The 20,099-nt window shown below is 46.6% G+C and overlaps 2 protein-coding genes across 2 annotated transcripts in view; one reads left to right on the forward strand and one right to left on the reverse strand.

Annotated features, from left to right (window-relative positions):
- ADAMTS4 (ADAM metallopeptidase with thrombospondin type 1 motif 4) lies at positions 1-17,523 on the forward strand. Its single transcript, XM_034408044.3, has 9 exons — positions 1-1,345; positions 4,977-5,300; positions 6,359-6,491; positions 7,900-8,067; positions 9,188-9,474; positions 10,368-10,554; positions 12,189-12,364; positions 12,541-12,716; positions 14,783-17,523. Exons 1-9 carry the CDS (start codon positions 719-721, stop codon positions 15,195-15,197), a joined length of 2,493 nt encoding a protein of 830 aa, XP_034263935.2. The 5' UTR covers positions 1-718; the 3' UTR covers positions 15,198-17,523.
- Positions 17,501-20,099, reverse strand: part of LOC117659995 (palmitoyltransferase ZDHHC3-like) — an 18,672-nt gene continuing 16,073 nt past the window's right edge. Inside the window, exon 10 of the transcript XR_015730421.1 lies at positions 17,501-19,394. The gene's annotated coding sequence lies outside the window, so the exon portion shown is untranslated. The remainder of the gene's footprint in view (positions 19,395-20,099) is intronic.

The raw sequence follows: 20,099 nt of genomic DNA on the forward strand, positions 1-20,099 counted from the left end.
CGTGTATATATATATATGGGCATGCATACATCCACACATCTTAAACTCAGAAAGGATTACAACAGAAGAGAAAACTAACTAACTGGGATCGAGTTTATTCCTTTTTTCTGTTCTTTTTTTCCTAACCGATTCTTTTATTCTACCCTCTTTGTTTCAAAAGAGAAGAAAAGCCAGGGGTGAAAATATATATATATATATATTTTCCTGGTGCTTTCTAAGATCTGGAAGGAAGAAACAGAAGCAGCCGGACGAGTTAAACTTAAGTTTGCATCCCGCAGAAAACTCAAGTCAGCTGCAAGGAAGGGAGGAAAAGCTTTGGCAGCTTCAGGAAAAATAAAAGGAGAAATAGAATATCTGTCAAAGCCCCCCCTTTTTTTCCCCGATTATTTCTCTCGGCGACTTAAAAAGAAAAAGGAAAGAAAAGCGGAATCCCTTTTCATTTGATCTGAATCTTTTTTCCCCCTCTCCCACTTGGTTAAGTTTTTATCAACTTCAGAGTTGCAACCAGCAAAAAGAGAAGGAGGAATTCAGTGTTCGTTTTTATTTTATCTTTGTCCTTGGGGAAACTTTACATGATCGGTTGCCTTTTTGGCTGCTGGGTGTAGGGGATTTTTTTTTAAAAAAAATTATCCCTGGTTTTCTCCGATAAGGGAGAGAAATTTTGGGGGTTACCCTTCCTTTTCTTCTTAAATTGACTGTCCCCCTCAAAAAAGTATCCATGTTTCTTCTGTTGGTCATCGTCTGTTTTAACCTGGTTTGCTCGGCAACCCAAAGGGGTCCTTCAAGCAGATACGATGAAGAAATAATTTATCCTGAAAAATTGAATGCCACGTCGGTTTTGGGAGGTCAAGACCCATCCGGCACGCTTGAGAATGAAAATTCCCTCGATTACAACATGGATTCGGACCGACATCTGTCATTTCGACTCCAGATGTTTGGAGAAGAACTGATCCTCAATTTAGAGAAAGACCCTAGCTTTTTTTCAAAGGACTTGACCGTCCAATATTTGGGCAGATTGAAGCCGGTGGTGGACACTCTAACCGAACGGGGCAACTACTTCACCGGGACAATCAATTCGGATCCGGAATCGATCGTGGCAATCAACTTCGACGGGACCTCTTTGATTGGGGTGCTGCAATATCGGGGCACCGAATATCACATCCAGCCTCTGAGAGGGGGAACCCCGAACCAAGCAGGAGAAACCGAGGCCCACGTGGTGAGGAAGAAGATGTCGGACAAAGGGGATGGGCCAATGTGTGGGGTCGGCGCACAGGCGCCAGAAGGCGCACCCAGCGAAGAAGGAAAGCTGTGGGAGAAGATGGGCGCATCTCCCAGGAGAACCAAGGTAGGTTGATAAGTCCACCAGCTTCATGAAGGGGTGGTTGGTGAGGATGCTTAAGGTTTCTCAGGTGGGTTGGGATCTTGGTTGGAATTTCTGAGGGAACATTCATTTTTAGAGAGTTTTCTCAGGTGGGTTGGGGTCTCAGTTGGATCTTCTGAGGGAACATTTATTCTTAGAGAGTTTTCTCTGGTGGGTTGGGGTCTTGGTTGGAATTTCTGAGGGAACATTCATTTTTAGAGAGTTTTCTCAGGTGGGTTGGGATCTCAGTTGGATCTTCTGAGGGAACATTTATTCTTAGAGAGCTTTCTCAGGTGGGTTGGGATCTCAGTTGGATCTTCTGAGAGAACATTCATTCTTAGACAGCTTTCTCTGGTCTAGAGTCCCACATTTGGGGAGCAAAAGGTTTCTTGGTGTCTCCTTCATCCCATGGACCCAATTTACCGTGTGTTCCTTCAACAGAGCACCAGGATCCTTTTCAGACCTGGTGGCCCATATCTGGTGCCAAGATTATCCCTCAGATCCAGCAGGAGCAAGGTCCTGCCCCAGAAGGCTGTCAATTATGGTCTAAGTAGGAGATAAAAACCTACGATAGCCAGAGTCAACAAGGACTAAACCGCAATATGTCGGAAAGGAAGTCTGACGCTAACTTCTCATCACCCAACTAGTTAACATTGAGAGAAGAGGGTTGGCACTGATAACGTTACCTAGTTGGGTCACGAGATGTCTGCGAGAAAACCACCAGGCTCAGATCAAGGACACCCCAGTAAAGACAGACAGCAAAAGTTCTCATTTCTGGAAAGCAGCAAAGAGAGAAGTCTAGTTCTCAACATTGACTTGAGTTTCCAGAACAGAGGTGCGACAGGCCAGATGAGGGCACCCCCCAAACCACGATTTGCAGTCACGGATGACTTGAACTGGGTTTACTAGCAAGGTGGAAATCTAAAGCCGAAAACGGGGTCCTCTGATTTATTATGGTAATTATTAATATAAAAGAGTTTGATCGAAAGATGATTGGGGGACTTTGGGCCAATCACCAGGGGACGGTGAGTTCTAATCCCGCCTTAGGCACGAAAGTCGGCTGGGTGACTTTGGGCCAATCACCAGGGGACGGTGAGTTCTAATCCCGCCTTAGGCACGAAAGCCAGCTGGGTGACTTTGGGCCAATCACTAGGAGACGGTGAGTTCTAGTCCTGCAATCGTCACGAAAGCCACCCAGCTTTGACCCAGTCCCTCCCTCCCTCCCTCTCAGCCCAACCCACCTCACAGGGTTGTCGTTACAGTTGCCGGGGAAAACAAGAGGAGGATCAGCTACGTTCACCTCCTCGAACTGTTTACAAAAATCGTAGTGAAGGCACTCGGTTAAACAAACCCACCGATCCAAATTACAAAAAAATAAAATAAAAATGAAGATATACAAAGCCGGGGAAATGTTTTCCAGGCGGCGTGAGAGACCCCCAACCGTCTAACCCACCCACGATCCTCTCTAGCCCCACAGCCTGAACCCCACTTGCTGTAAGCTTTCGCTCCATTTTTTGGGGGGTTCGGTTTATTCTCCCTCTGAACCCCCCAATACCCCAACAGTGTTGGACAGGGAAACGCAGCTGTCGAGAAAAAAAAAAAAACCCACCTCAGATTTGTCTTGGATGAAGGAACAACTGCCTCTGGTTTTAACAGTTGTGTGAATGTCGCCCCGAGTTCTGCCTGGCCCCAGCTACGCCCGGCTGTTAAAGCAGATTTTTTTTCTTTTTTCTTTTTTTCCCCGAGGCAGGAATTTCCTCCGAAGTGAGCCAGAGACAACTGGAGGGTGTGTGGGGGGGAGAGAGAAAAAAAAGGGGGTGGAATTAGGTTTTCCACGACAAACGACTGGTTTGAAACATCTGGGGTTTTTTTTTCCTCCTGGGTTTAGTCCAGCGTGGAAATTTGGGGTGTAAATGCAACCTTAAGGGATGCTTGGAGGGTGGGGGGGTTGGAAGAAAAGAGTTTGGGGGGCAAAATCTTGGGGAGAGGAGGGGACTCTGAGTTTTGGGGCTGTTTTGGTGGATTGGTAGCCCAGGAATTGGGAGGGGGGGGCGTTCCACATACAGCAAAGTATGTGGAAATGCAGCTGTGGCCATGCAATGCGATGCATGCGATGCTCTGGGGGTCTCAGCCCCACACCAAGCCTTCTGCTGGAGCATCTCCCGTGCCTGTTCTCCTTCTGTACCAAAGTTTGAAGGATTTTGGGGGGGCTTTGTGCCAGACTATGGGGGGCGGGGAGAGTGATAGCAAAAGCAGCCAAATTTGGCTGCCCTGGAAAGCGACGGAAGAGAGTTTAACTCTCGCACGGCTAGACGGACGGATGGATGTTCGGGGAGCCCGGAGAAAAGCTTCCACAGGAGATCGCTTGGGCTGCTGGGAGGCGAATCGAGTCGGCTTGTGGGTTTGAAACCGGCCACGTCGTTTCCCAAAAATGTCCCTCTTCTTGAAAAAGGCCTGAACCTTTTTTTTAAAAAAAAAAATCTCCTTTCCTTCAAGCACTGATGATGTTACCTAGTTGGGTAATAAGACGTCTGCAGGAAAACAATCGCGCACAGAGGGCACCAAGGACCCCACAGTGCTCCTCTGACTACTTCTTCTTCTCTTCCTCCTCCCAGAATTCCCCAGCCAGCAATCTGGGACTTGGAAGTCCCCCCATCTTTTAAAGCATGCTGGCTGGGGAATTCTGGGAGTTAAGACTTCCTTTAAGAAGCGATGCCACAAGTTGGTGTCTTCCCTGCCTTCCTTTTTTTCCTTCCTCTGGTCTTTCCCAGGAAATAATAATTTAAAGAAAAAATCCCATGTCCAATACGCCTTCTTCTTCCTATATTCCCCATGGCAACAACCTTGCGAGGCGGGCTGGGATGAGAGAAAGAGGGATTGGCTGAAAGTCATCTCAGTGGCTGTAGTGGCTAAGGCAGAACTAGAATTCCCAGTCTCCTGGTGATTGGGCCAAAGTCGCCTCCCTGGCTTTTGTTGTTAAAGCAGAACTAGAATTCCCAGTCACCTGGTGATTGGGCCAAAGTCGCCTCCCTGGCTTTTGTTGTTAGAGCAGAACTAGAAGTCCCAGTCACCTGGTGATTGGGCCAAAGTCGCCTCCCTGGCTTTTGTTGTTAGAGCAGAACTAGAAGTCCCAGTCTCCTGGTGATTGGGCCAAAGTCGCCTCCCTGGCTTTTGTTGTTAAAGCAGAACTAGAAGTCCCAGTCTCCTGGTGATTGGGCCAAAGTCGTCTCCCTGGCTTTTGTTGTTAAGAGCAGAACTAGAAGTCCCAGTCACCTGGTGACTGGTCGAAAGTCACCCAGCTGTCTTTTGTGGTTAAGGCAAAACTAGAACTCACTGTCTCCTAGGGATTGGTCCAAAGTTACAGGCTGACTTTCATGCCTAAAGTGGGACTAGAAGTCACCGTCTCTTGATGCTTGGCTCAAAGTCAACCCGCTGGCTTTTGTGGCTAAGGCAGAGCTAGAACTCACAGCCTCCTGGCGATCGACCCAAATCTAGCTTTCGTGGCTAAGACAGAACTAGAACTCACCGTCTCCTGATTTCTAGCCTAACCTTAATCCTTAACCACTAGGCCAGACTGCCTATACTCAACCTTGTGTGCCTCCCTTTCTCCCCGCAGCGCTTTGCTTCCATCCCACGCTACGTGGAAACCCTGGTCGTGGCCGACGAAGAAATGATGCGCTTTCACGGCGCAGGACTCAAGCCGTACCTGCTCACCATCATGGCGGCCGCCGCCAAGTTCTTCCGCCATCCGAGCGTCCGGAACCCCGTCAATTTGGTGGTGACCAGGCTGGTAGTGATCGGAGAAGCCAAGGACGGGCTGAGGGTCACCTCGAACGCGGCCGAGACCCTCCGCAACTTTTGCGCCTGGCAGAAAGGGCTGAACAAAGCCAGCGACAAAGACCCCGAGCATTTCGACACGGCCATCCTCTTCACCAGACAGGTGAGAAGATACACCTGTCCAGGGGTGGTATTTACTTACCTTCGCTACCGGTTCGCAAATGTGAGCGCGCGCATGCACAGAGCATCAGAAACGGGACGTGATGACGTCCGGGTAGGTGGGATTCGCCCGAACCGGATAGAACCGGCTGACTACCACCACTGCACGTTCCCCATCTCGCAGGCATCGGATTTGGATAAAAGAGACCTGAGTCTTTTGAGGGCCAGTGGCAACCTGGTGTGTGTGTGGGGTCTTTAAGAGCATCTCGTGTGCGCCTTCACAAAATGGAGAACGCAGGAATGGCCAGGCGCAAAAGATTGATTTCCTAGAAGGAAATTGGAACAAAAGCTACCTGAAGTTCCTTCTAGGATGGTGTTTCTCCACCTTGGGGATTTTTCAGACAGGTGGACTTCCACTCCCAGCATGCCTCTGGGGAATTCTGGGAGTTGAGGTCCACTCACCTTAAAGCATTTTTCTGGGGGATTCTGGGAGTTGAAGTCCACTCACCTTAAAGCATTTTTCTGGGGGATTCTGGGAGTTGAAGTCCACTCAACTTAAAGCATTTTTCTGGGGGATTCTGGGAGTTGAAGTCCACCCATCTTAAAGCAGGCTGGCTGGGGGATTCTGGGAGTTGAAGTCCACCCCTCTTAAAGCAGGCTGGCTGGGGGATTCTGGGAGTCCAGGTTTTGAAGCCCACCACCCATCTTCAAGTATCCGAGGCTGAGAAACACCACTCTAGAATATTCCTGACCAACTTAAATTGCTTTAATAAAAAAAAAAAAAAACAGGCACTTCCCAAACTCTCAACTGCACCTTTTGGCCATTTCAATTCCCTAGAATTCCTGCAAATTACAACAGATTCCCAAATTCAGTTTTGGATTTAGAAGTTATGCTGCTGAGCTTTGAAAGAATGTCAGCTTCCAGCTCAATTTGTTATTTTTCATGAAAAAATAAGATTTCTTTCCTACCTGATGGCACAAATGTCAGGAACTTTAAGCCTCGTGATTGAAGCGAGGGGAAAACAATAATTCACAATGCACGTTTCTCTCTTTTTTTGGCAGGATCTCTGCGGACGCTCCAGCTGTGGTACTCTGGGCATGGCAGATGTGGGCACCGTCTGTGATCCAACCCGCAGTTGTTCCATAGTCGAGGATGATGGGCTCCAATCGGCCTTCACTGCGGCCCATGAATTGGGTAAGTGGGATCAAATCGAGAAGATACCCCTAATCTGAATAAACTAAGCAGCTTAACTCCGGTCAAATCAAACTGGGTTTTATTGGACAGTTCTCCAGCTTGAAATAAATCAGACAACCTAGAACTAAGGAGAAATTTCCTGACAGTGAGAATAATTAACCAGTGGAACTCCTTGCCTCCAGAAGTTGTGGGTGTGCTCCCCATTTGAAGAGGAAAATTGGGCAGTCATTTGTTCAGAATGGTGTAGGGTCTCCTGCTTGAGTGGGGGGGGGCACGGACTAGATGACCTCCAAGGTCCCTTTGGACTCTTGTTATTCTGACAAACGTCAACGAGATTTACTGTCAGGGAAAACGCCTATCGGATCACAGCTTTAGATGAGAGCGATAGCATCGGTTTTACTGTCCTTACCAGGCTGAGGTTCTCTTGATGTTGTTAAAGCTAGGTGGAAAAAGCAAGATCAATTTGTTTTGCTGAGGGAGAAAGAGAATGAAAAAGAGGAAGGGGAAGATGAAAAAGGAGGTGAGGAGGAGAGAGAGAAAGAGGGAACGAGAAGGAAAAAGAGAGAGAGAAAGAGAGAGAGAGAGAAAGAGTGATAGAGAGAGGATGAGAAGGAAGAGAGAGAGGGAGAAGGAGAGAGAGAAAGAGAAGGAGAAAGAGAAGAAGAAAGAGAAGGAGAAAGGGAGAGCGATAGAGAGAGGAAGAGGAGGGAGAGAGGAGAAGGAAAAGGAAAGAGAAAGAAAAAGAGAGAGAAAAAGAAGGAGAAGGAGAGAGAGAAGAAGAAGAAAGAGAGAGAAGGAAAAGGAGGAGAAGAAGGAGAAGGGAGGCACGGAGGGAGAGAGGGACAGAGAGGGGGGGGAGAGAGAGAAAGAGAAGGGAGAGAGCGATAGAGAGAGGAAGAGGAGGAAGAGAGAGAGAGGAGAAGGAAAAGGAGGAGAGAAAGAGAGAGAGAAACAATGAGAAAGAGAAAGAGAAAAAGAGGAGAAAGAGAGAAAAAGAATGATAAGGAGAAAGAGAGAAGGAGAAGATGAAAGAGAGAGAAGGAGAAGGAGAAGGAGAAGGGAGGGACGGAGGGACAGAGAGAGAGAGAGAGAAAGAGAGAGAGCAAATCTGCTAATATCAACACATGGATAATAATTCCAATATTTCCACATTCTTGTTTCTGCTCAGCAAAACTTGGTCTATTGTGTGTCCAATATATTTACAATTATACTTTGGTTCCCGGGTTTATTTGAATGTAATCTTTGTCAACCCCTTTCGAAAGGCCGCGAGAGGGACTAGAAACTTGAGTCGAAGGGCAGAAAGCCTCCCGTTAGTGAACGAACGTAAACTAAGGGAATATCGCCCTGGTTGCCTCAGGAGGGGAGATCTGGAAGAAGCAAAATTAAAATAATCCTTCTCGACCCGCAGGTCACGTCTTCAATATGTTGCACGACGACGACAAGCACTGCAAGGAACTGAACCGTCACAGCAATAGCCGCCACATGATGGCCTCCGTCATGTCTCCGGTCAATCCCGACGAGATGTGGTCCCCTTGTAGCAGCCGTTTCATTACCGATTTCTTGGACAATGGCCACGGTACGATTCGGTCTCTCTTCTCGTCCATATCGCGTTCATTCTTGGCCCACGATTCTCCTTAACCCGCCTCTTCCTTTATAGGACCGTGTTTCCCCGAAAATAAGACTCTGACTTATATTTTTTTGAACCCCGAAATAAGCGCTCGGACTTATTTTTGGGGAGGTTTTATTATTTTGGGGCACATGGAGCAAGATGGGGCTCCTCTTACCGTGTTACCTGATTTCCGGCTCTTCGTTTAAATATTTTCGGCGAGAGGCTTATTTGAGCACATGTGCTCAAAAGCCCGATTGGGCTTATTATCAGGGGATGTCTTATTTTCGGGGAAACAGGGTAGATTTTTGTAAAAAATAAAATAAAATACAGGTATTCCTCAACTTACGACCGCAACAGAGCCCGAAATTTATGTTGCTCGGCGAGAATTTTTTTAAGGGAGTTCTATCATGCTTTACGACTTTTTCTTGCCACGTTCGTTAAGGAAATCGCCGCAGTGGTTAAATCAGTCACACGGTCGTTAAATGAACAACAGCTTCCCTATTGTCTTTGCTCCTCCGAAGGTCACAAAAGGGGATCACCAGTGGTGGTATTCAGCCGGTTCTACCCGGTTCGCACGAACTGGTAGCGGCTGCTGCGGGAGGCTCAGCCCATCCGCTTTGATGTAATCACATCCCATTTTGGCCGCTCTGTGCATGCACGCTCTCACATTTGCAAACCGGTAGCAAAGGTAAGCGAATACCACCCACATGACCCCGGGACGTTGTGACCGTCATAAAACTGAATCACACATATGAAAAAATGGTCATAAGTCACCCAGAAGGTCGCAAAAGGGGATCCCTCGACTCCGGGACACTGTGGTCGTCATAAATATGAGTTGGCTGCCCAGCGTTTGAATTTTGATAATGTGACCTTGGGGAATGCTGCAACGGTCGTAAGTGTGAAAAACGGTCATAAGTAACTTGTTTCCCAGTGCCGTTGTGACTTCGGTGGCTCAACGAATGGTTCCAAGTCGAGAACTAGCTGTATTTCTAAATAATTCACGCCAGAGAAAAGAAAAGTTTGAAAAATTGAATTTTTGATACGCCAACCTCTAAAAAATTCAATTTTTTTCTTCCTCTCCGTCCAGGGTCCTGCCTCTTAGACAAGCCCCACGAACCCCTGAAACTGCCCGCCGTCTTCCCCGGCAACAATTACAACGTGGACCAGCAATGCCAGCTGAGCTTCGGCACCGAATCCCGCCACTGCCCTAACATGCACCCGCCCTGCTCCTCCCTCTGGTGCACCGGCCAGATCAACGGACAGTTCATGTGCCAGACCAAATATTTCCCCTGGGCCGACGGGACGCCCTGCGGGGAAGGGAAGAGCTGCATGAGCGGTGAATGCATCAGCCACACGCAGCTGAAGGCCTACAATGTAAGTTCGATCGCGTTAAGATCGAAAACCGTACAGGTAGTCCGCGAGTTACGACCGGTTGTTTGGCCAAATAAAATATTGCATTCCATTTTATCCGGTATTATTTTCTATTTTTTATTCTGTTCTGTTCTGTTTTACTCTACTCAAATTTTATTCTCTATTCTATTCTATTCTATTCTATTCTATTCTATTCTATTCTATTCTATTCTATTCTATTCTATTCTATTCTTCTGTTCTAGTCTATTCTATTTTCTATTCTTATCTACTTCTCTATTCTATTCTATTGTTTTGTATTTTATTATCTATTTCTCTATTCTATCCTATCCTATTCTTATTCTATTCTTATTCTGTTCTATTATCTATTTTGTCTACTTCTCTATTCTATTCTATTCTATTCTATCCTTATTCTATTCTATTCAATAGAATAGGAATTCTATTCTATTCTATTCTATCTACATTTACTATTCTATTCTATTCTATTTTCTATTCTTATCTACTTCTCTATTCTATTCTATTCTATTCTGTTTTGTATTTTATTATCTACTTCTCTATTCTATTCTATTCTATTCTATTCTTATTCTATTCTATTCTTATTCTATTCTATTATCTATTTTGTCTACTTCCCTATACTATTCTGTCCTATCCTATCCTTATTCTATTCTATTGAATAGAATAGAAATTCTATTCTATTCTATTTCTATTTCTATTTCTATTATTTCTATTTCTATTTCTATTTCTATTTCTATTTCTATTTCTATCTTCTATATTCTATTCAACCTGTACCTCCTCTCTGTGATTATGATTTAGAACGCAGGATCTGAGATTTTGGTTTTTTTTTTCTTCTTCTACATTTTGCGCCGTCCTCTTCACTCGATCCCTTCTAATCTTTGCAGATTCCCACCAACGGAGGTTGGGGCCCCTGGGGGCCATGGGGCGACTGTTCCCGCAGTTGTGGTGGCGGGGTTCAGTACTCGACCCGCGAATGCAACAAACCGGTTCCCCGAAACGGCGGCAAGTACTGCGAGGGGAAGCGGACTCAATTCCGTTCTTGCAACGTACAAGAGTGCCCAGACGGAAACGGTAAGCTCAGAGATATATTTCTATATATCTATATCTATATCTATCTTCTCTATCTCTATCTCTATAGCTAGCTATCTCTATATATCTATCTCTAGATCTATCTATCTATATCATCTGTCTATTTCTATATCTATTATATATCTCTCTATCCTATCTATCTATCTATCTATCTATCTATCTATCTATCTATCTATCTATCTATCTATCCTCTTTCTCTCTATATAATTAACACCCTCTTTCTATCCTATCATCTATCCTCTCTCTCTCTCTCTATTAACACCCTCTCTCTATCCTATCTATCATCTATCTATCTATCTACCTATCTATCTATCCTCTCTCTCTCTCTATATATATATATATATCTATATTAACACCCTCTCTCTATCCTATCATCTATCATCTATCTACCTATCTATCTATCCTCTCTCTCTATATATATATCTATATCTATATATCTATATTAACACCCTCTCTATCCTATCTATCATCTATCTATCATCTATCTATCCTCTCTCTCTCTCTCTATATATATATATATATTATATATATATATATATATAATTATATATTTCTATATAAATATATATATATAAAATTTATATTTCGCTGATAAAGAAATAAAGGGAGACTAGTATAGATCTATTTCAAGCTATTTAGATTATATATATAATCTATATCTATATCTATCTATATATCTATAATCTATCTCTATATATCTATTAACTCTCTCTCTCTCTCTCACTCTCTCTCTCTATATATATAATCTATTAACTCGCTCTGTCTATCCTATCTCTCTCTCTCTCTCTCTCTCTCTCTCTCTTTTTATCTATCTACATTTTTTTTAATGGGCCCAACAGCGTCTCGTTCAAAAAAAATGTGAACAATGAGAGGATGCGAGCCAGGGAAAACAATTTCGAAGCACAAAGGGTCAGCGGAAGGGAGGGTCCCGTTTTTCTGATTTATGACCAGCCATGAATGCCAGACCGGAGCCAAACTATGCTCTGGCAACAGATGTTTGCCGGGAGGAATTTCAGAGCGAGATTCCAGAACGAAACACGCTTGGCTCGCTAGACTGAAAATAATAGATTTCTATTCTACAGTGGTTAGTAATCTAGAATCTGGAGGGGAAGAGATCTAAAATAAAACACAGGTAGTCCTCAAATTATGACGGTGTGTTTAGTGACCGGTTACAATAGCACAGAAAAGAGGGATTTACGACCGCTTTTCACACTTATGACCGTCCAGAATCCTCGTGGTGGCGTGGTCAAAATTCAGACGCTTGGCAACTGACTCATATTTACGATGGTTGCAGTCTCCCGGGGTCACACGATCTTCTGACGGTCAAAGTCAGATTCGCTTAACAACCACATCGTTAACTCCACAATGGCGGTGGAGTTCCCTTAACAATTGTGGCAAGGAAGATGGTGAAAACGGAGCCAAAATTCTCTTTTAATAACTGTCTCGTTTAAGCCACAGAAAGTTTGGGCTCAATGGAGGTTGTAGGTCGAGGACCATCGGTAAAGTCCTCGACTTATGACGGCAAGAATGGTAGTCCTCGGCGTACGACGGGGGAACTTTTGTTTTTTCCTTCCCAAAATTGATTCAAGGATGGGATTTTTTTTATTTTTCTCCAGCTCTGACTTTCCGTGAACAACAGTGTGCCGTATACAACCACCGAACGGACATGTTCAAAGATTATCCATCGCCCATGGACTGGGTGCCACGTTACAGCGGCGTGGCCAAGCGTGATCAATGCAAGCTGACTTGCCAATCCCATGCCTTGGGTTACTATTACGTGCTGGAGCCAAGGGTAAGTTTTATGCCAGGAAACCAGGACTTCGGTCTTTACCGTAAACGAGCGTTTGGGGATATCTTCCCTCAGATGTGCTCCGGTGGTCGCCAATTTCTCATCCGGCGGCCGCCATCATCTGAATACGCCGCAGATCAAGGGAACGGGTCTAAATTGGGATTGCTCCTTCATTTCAGGTGGCTGATGGGACGCCCTGCTCGCCGGACTCTACCTCAGTCTGTGTCCAGGGACGCTGTGTCCACGCCGGCTGCGACCGCATCATCGGGTCCAAGAAGAAGTTTGACAAATGCATGGTGTGCGGCGGAGACAACTCGCGATGCACCAAAGTCTATCGTTCTTTCACCAAGCCTCAGTAAGTGGCCTTCGGGCTTAAGATGTTGAAAAGATGGTTTTAAAAAAGGGATTGGAGAACCCTTGGTGTGAAATGGTGTAGGGTTTCCTGCTTGAGCAGGGAGTTGGACTAGAAGACCTCTAAATTCCCTTCTAACTCTGGCATTCTATTTTTTTCCTTCCTTCCTTCCTTTTCTTCCCCCCTCCCTCTACTTCCTCCCTCCCTCCCTTCCTTCCCCATCACTGGAGGTTTTCAATAAGAGATTGAATAACCATTTGTCTGAAATGGTAGGGTTTCCTGCTTGAGCAGGGGGTTGGAATAGAGGACCTCTAAAGTCCCTTCCAACTGTGTTACTCTGTTTTTTTCCTTCCTTCCTTCCTTCCTTCCTTCCTTCCTTCCTTCCTTCTTTCTTTCCTTCCTTTCCCACCCCACTCTGAGGCCAGCCAGAGGTGGTATTTGCCAGTTCTCCGAACTACTCAAAATTTCCGCTACCGATTCTCCGAACTACTCAAAATTTCCGCTACCGGTTTGCCAGAACCTGCTGAATTTCACCCCTGAACTGACCCCCTCCTCTTTGTGGCAGCCTCTCAAATCCAAACCGAGTCTATCTTTCCCACTCTTTATGACCCAAGCCATTCATCGAAGCATGCTTCCCCGAGAGGATTAATCAAGTTTCAAAGCGAATGGTTGGGAAGTTTTGCCCAAGTGAACCCATGCTGAAACATCTGGCTTTTCCAGATGTAACACGCTTGGATCCCCTGTGATTTCAAAGCCTCTTTTCTCTTTGGTTTCCCACCGCCCCCCCAAAAAAATCTCTTACAAATTGTAAATTATGAGTCACCTTCTCCTATGTCCTACGAGGGTTTTTTTGGTCCAGTGAGCTCGCCTGCCCGGCTGCCAAGCTAACCACTCCTTCTGTATATTTCTTATTTTTATAAAACTCGATGCCACGTGTACAAGGAGCTTGTAGGATTATTAACTTGCTTCGGGGGTTCGTGACACCAGGATATCATCTGGGCACGTTTGAAGGGTTAGATGGTCCCTCTTGAGACTTGAGAGGAAGGCATGGCGTTCGAAAGAGAGCTAAAATGTTAAATGTCGGCTCTTTTTTTCCAACCCGATTTTGACGTTGTAATTATTGTCGGCTCTATGATACCCGGTGATCGTACGGTGATACCCGTATGATACGATTGGGGTGGGCTATATAAATATGGCAAAAATAAACAGACGAAAAGGGGAAAGTCGATGCTTTTATTTATCGATTTATTTCAAATTTCTGCACCGCCGCGTCTCGCTGAATTTAGTTTGGAGCCAGGGAGGCCAGTTTAATGGCAGGGTGAAAATGCTGGCTTAAGAAACCAGGAGACGGGGAGTTCTAGTTCTGCCTTAGGTAGGAAAGCTGGCTGGGTGAGTTTGGAGCAATCACCAGGAGACTGGGAGTTCTAGTCCCGCCTTTGGAATGAAAGCCAGCTGGGTGACTGGGACAATCGCCAGGAGACCGGGAGTTCTAGTCCCACCTTAGATCTTAAAGCCAGCTGGGTGACTTTGGGCCAATCACCAGGAGTTGGTGAGTTCTAGTCCTGCCTTTAGGCAGGAAAGCCAATTGGGTGGCTTTCGGCCAATCACTAGGAGACTGTGAGTTCTAGTCCTGCCTTAGGCAGGAAAGCCAATTGGGTGACTTTGGGCCAATCACTAAGAGACTGTGAGTTCTAGTCCTGCCTTAGGCAAGAAAGCCAATTGGGTGACTTTGGGCCAATCACTAGGAGACTGTGCGTTCTAGTCCTGTCTTAGGCACAAAAGGCAGCTTGGTGACTCGGGACCAATCACCAGGAGATTGTGAGTTCTAGTCCCGTCTTAGATAGGAAAGCCAATTGGGCCGATTACCGGGAGAGGGTGAGTTCTAGTCTCTCTTCCTCAGCTCAACCCGCAGGGTTGTTGTTCTGGGGAAAACAGGAGGAGGAAGGGATATATTATAGGTATGTCCACCATCTTGAGCGACTTATAAAGCAATAGACATCTTACTCAATCCCCCGTCCCTTTCAAGCTCAGCCTTTCACCTTCCTACATCTTATTTCTCCAACCCGCAGGTACGGCTACAACGACGTGGTCACCATCCCTGCCGGAGCCACCAGCATCCTGATCCGTCAGATCAGCAGCTCGGCCACGTCCAGCGACGGCATCTACCTGGCCCTCCGCCGGCAGGACGGCTCGTACGCCCTGAACGGCAATTACGTCTTGATCCCCTCCGAACAGGACATCCAACTTCGGGGCGGCGTCACTTTGCGCTACACCGGGGCCACCAAACCCATGGAGATGATCACCGGCCCGGGACCGTTGAAAGAGCCGCTCACCGTGCAAGCGTTGGTGGTGTCCGATCAGAAGACCCCTCGTCTGAAATACACCTTCTTCGTCCCCAAGCCTTCGAAACGCCTCTCCAACCAGTGGCTGAAGCAGAAAGCCCGAATTTTGGAGGTGCTACAGAGTCGGCGAGGACGTAAATAGGGCCTCTTGACACGAGGATGTGGGGCAGGGGTCTCAAACTCTTCCCGTCCCCCCCATCCCCACTTTGGAGAAGGCCGGGAGCTCCCGGGGAGAGGTTCCCCCCTTGCCTGTCTTTGCAAAGAGGATCCCCCGTTGTGAGGGACCCGGGGCAGAAAGACTCGAATTGTTCGGCAAAGGCTGGTATTGGGGAGGGGTCTTTTCTGTTTCTCGGCTTGCCACGGACAATGTGCTTGGACGTTAAGCGAAGCAGAAGCCAGATCTGGGACTAGGGAGAGGGGAGGAAAGGCAACGAAGCAGCCAGGAATGGCCACGGCGGGGTTAAATTTAGCACTGGTTTGTTAGGTTGAATTCATTCTCTCCGGGGAGATTTGCGGGGAGAAGAACGTGGAAAGAACGGACGGAAAAGACGAACGAGAAAAATCTTTTGGGAAAAACCTAAAAGAAGGAAAATAAAGGGACTCGGTGGGAACAGAAATATGGAGAAGCCGAAGTAAACGGAGACCGAGCGTGGTCTCATGTACCACGGCTGGACTTGGGTTCGCGTCCGGCCGTACCTGTAGTATATTTATTATTTCATCTATTTATTGTGTTCTTTTTTGGGGGAAGCAAAGAGGAGTCGGGGAAGGGGGGAAGATAGGCGATCGGCCACGCCCCCTTTTGAGACTCAAGCAGGCGGCCTCGCAGTTCCTTCGCTCGGTAGTCCTCGACTTACGACCGTGCCACCTGCGCGCCTAGGCAACGTCCAACAAATTTTACATCCGATTTTTACGGTCTTTTCGGCCGCGGCGGTTAAAGCTGATCCCTGCCAGTTCTTTAGTGAACCCGGTCGTTAAGCGAATCCGGCTTCCCGCCTGGAATTTTGCTCGTGGGAGGGTCAAAAAATGGCGATCACGTCTCTCACACACACAGCCACAACCGTCATAAAATACATCCCGGTTACCAAAAAAGCCCAAATTTTGACCATGGGGATACTGCACCTCATTAAGCGCGAGGACTGGTTATATGTTACTTCGTCTTCAGTTGATGTTAGGACTTGGAACCGTCGTTAAACAAATGGTCATAAGTTGAGGACTGCCTGTATTGTATGCCCACCGGTTTCTTGGGACAGCCAGGAAAGATATGTCCATCTACTGTGTCTACCTCATTCTTGGAGAGCTTCCTCCTCGGTTAATGTCTTCTCCTGCTTCTAAGAATGTTCTTCTGTCTTTGGTTGGTAGGAACCCATCTCTTCAAGGTCTAAATCTAACCTTCATCTAACTTTTTAAGATGAAATTGCAGACCTGGGGTAGGACAACCTACCTCATCCCATCCCATCCCTTTTGAGGAGCAAGGGTTTCAATCTCCGCTGCTAAGGTCCTTCCAACCCTACCTTGCTTCCAGATCTGGTTTCTCAACCTTGGTCCCTTGAACTTCAAGTCATCTCGCTTCAAGACTTCGCCTTCCAGAATTCCCCGGCCAACTCAAGTGTCCTCTTCTGGGTCTCATAACCAGCTGGGCCTGGTTGACTCGGGAGTCAACCCTGGAGATCAGCTTGGCGGAAACTCCATCCTGGGTCTACCTTGTTGACGTCCTCCAGGGAAATTTTGAGGAGTTGGAAGTCCGTCCTTTTTTCAAGACGGTCAAGCTTGAGGAACATGGCTCCAGAAGCCACGGCGAGAGACCCTTTTTTGCACCGTTGACCCAAAGGGTTGGGCCCTTGAAGGATCTCCAAATTGGGGTGGGGGAGCAAAGTAATGGAACATCTGGAGAAGATGACCTCGAAGGGAGAAATCAGCTTTGCAGGCCAACGTCCTTCTTTGCTCACATTAGAAGAGGTGGAAGTCCACATGTCAACCTTGGCAGCTAACCCTGCCTTATGTTGTCTACCTATTTCTCAGGTAGGAGGTTGTCCTACCTAAGCATCAGCTTGAACTTCTTCCTATGCTCCTCCTAAGGCCTTTCCAAGTTCTTCTCTTTTGCGAACCGCTCTTCAGCCTGGCTTGATCTTCTCATGGGGGTCCCCCATCCTAGAGAATCTCCCCCAAATTTCCCCCTGGAGGGGTGGATCTATTTAAACCCTCTGTAGAACCAGAGGGAACTCCTTCAATGCAACCCAACCCTCCCCTGTGGCCAAAGGGATCACCGACCGAAGTTAATTTAATTAAGTTATAATTTAACGGGCAACAGCAGAAGTCCAGGTCTCTCCTGAACTCCGAGGCGAGTCCCCCGGGGCCAGGAAGCAGGGGCCTGGGTATCCGTTGGGTTAATAAGCATTATGTTAATATTATTAATTATGGTTTATTAATGGTTTGTTTTCCGAAAAGCAATAAAAAAGCTGTTTTATTTATTTAAGGCTATTTATAAAGTCACTCCTGGTTCTTGCATGGTTCTTTATGGGGATGAAACCCAGGTTGAGGCAGGGGGGAGGGGGCGGAAAAGTCAGTCGGTCTGCTGGCTGGGGAATTCTGGGAGTTGAAGTCCATATACCTTAACACACTGGGAATTCTGAGATTTAAAGTTCACCCATTTTAAAGCAGGCTGCCTGAGGAATCCTGGGAGGTGAAGTCCACACATCTTAACACACTGGGAATTCTGGGATTTGAGGCCCACCCATCTTAAAGAAGGCTGGCTGGGGAATTCTGGAAGTCCACACACCTTAACACACTGGGAATTCTGGGATTTGAAGTCTATTAATCTTAAAGAAGGCTGGCTGGGGAATTCTGGAAGTCCACACACCTTAACACACTGGGAATTCTGGGATTTGAAGTCTATTAATCTTAAAGCAGGCTGGCTGGGGAATTCTGGAAGTCCACACACCTTAACACACTGGGAATTCTGGGATTTGAAGTCTATTAATCTTAAAGAAGGCTGGCTGGGGAATTCTGGAAGTCCACACACCTTAACACACTGGGAATTCTGGGATTTGAAGTCTATTAATCTTAAAGCAGGCTGGCTGGGGAATTCTGGAAGTCCACACACCTTAACACACTGGGAATTCTGGGATTTGAAGTCTATTAATCTTAAAGCAGGCTGGCTGGGGAATTCTGGAAGTCCACACACCTTAACACACTGGGAATTCTGGGATTTGAAGTCTATTAATCTTAAAGAAGGCTGGCTGGGGAATTCTGGAAGTCCACACACCTTAACACACTGGGAATTCTGGGATTTGAAGTCTATTAATCTTAAAGCAGGCTGGCTGGGGAATTCTGGAAGTCCACACACCTTAACACACTGGGAATTCTGGGATTTGAAGTCTATTAATCTTAAAGAAGGCTGGCTGGGAAATTCTGGAAGTCCACACACCTTAACACACTAGGAATTCTGGGATTTGAAGTCTATTAATCTTAAAGCAGGCTGCCTGAGGAATCCTGGGAGGTGAAGTCCACCCATCTTAACACACTGGGAATTCTGGGATTTGAAGTCTATTAATCTTAAAGCAGGCTGACTGGGGAATTCTGGAAGTCCACACACCTTAACACACTAGGAATTCTGGGATTTGAAGTCTACTCATCTTAAAGCAGGTTGGCTGAGGAATCCTGGGAGGTGAAGTCCACCCATCTTAACACACTGGGAATTCTGGGATTTGAGGCCCACCCATCTTAAAGAAGGCTGACTGGAGAACTCTGGGGTTTGAAGTCCACATACCTTAACGCAGTCTTGCTGAGGAATCTGGGAGTTGTAGTCCATCCACCTTAAAGCATGCTGGCTGGGGAATCCAGGAGTTGAAATCCACTCATCTTAAAAAAGGCTGGGTGGGAAATTCTGGGAGTTGAAGTCCACACACCTTAACACACTGGGAATTCTGGGAGTTGAAGTCCACTCATCTTAAAGCAGGCTGCCTGAGGAATCCTGGGAGGTGAAGTCCACCCATCTTAAAGTGTGCTGTCTGGGGAATCCTGGAAGTTGAAGTCCACACACCTTAACACACTGGGAATTCTGGGACTTGAGTCCCACCCTTCTTAAAAGAAGGCTGACTGGGGAATTCTGGGAGGTGAAGTCCACACATCTTAAAGCAGTCTTGCTAAGGAATCTGGGAGTTGTAGTCCACCCACCTTAAAGGATGCTAGCTGGGCAATCTGGGAGTTGAAATCCACCCAACTTAAAAGACAGTTGGTTGGGGAATTCTGGGAGCTGAAGTCCACATACCTTAAGGCAGTCTTGCTGAGGAATCTGGGAGTTGAAGTCCAAACATCTTAAAAGCAGGCTGGCTGGGGAATTCTGGGGGATTGAAGTGAACACGGCCTTCTTAAAGCCGTGTTGAGAAACCAAAGAGCCTTGGTAGTACAGTGGTCTAAGGCACCCTGTTATTAAGCTGGTTATTAAGACCAAATGCCTGCAATTACTGCAGGTTCGAATCTCGCCAAGGCTCAAGGTTGACTCAGCCTTCCATCCTTTCTAAGGTAGGTAAAATGAGGACCCGGTTTGTGGGGACAATAAACTGACTTTGTATAAAATATACAAAAGGATGAAGGCTATTGCTTAACGCATTGTAAGCCGCCCTGAGTCTCCGGAGAAGGGCGGCATATAAATCAAAAATAAAATAAATAAAATAAAAAAAGAAACACCGATATAAGGAAAGCAGAGAGACCCACAAAAAGAGGCGACACATAATCCTACTAAAATGGGGAGCTTTGACATTTGAGGATCTTCTGCCTAGCCCAATCTGGAATTTCGTTTTTTTTTTGGGGGGGGGACATTCAAGGAACCGAGATCAGTTACAAAAACAGCTGTTGGCCAGGAAGGATGCTTGGAAAAGACGACGTTGATGGGATCAACAGCTGGTCTCTGCAGCCGGGAAGGGTGGGGAAATCTACTGCCTGCTTTATGGCTTCTTCAGATCCTTCCTCAGTCCAAGCGGGACGGCTGACGCCCCGCCATTTCGGCTTTTCCCACAATGCGCCAGCGGTACCCCACCACCACCAC

This window comes from Pantherophis guttatus, chromosome 18 (genome assembly GCF_059756535.1).
Source record: "Pantherophis guttatus breed Tessera chromosome 18, ASM5975653v1, whole genome shotgun sequence".
Taxonomy (NCBI): Eukaryota; Metazoa; Chordata; class Lepidosauria; order Squamata; family Colubridae; genus Pantherophis; species Pantherophis guttatus.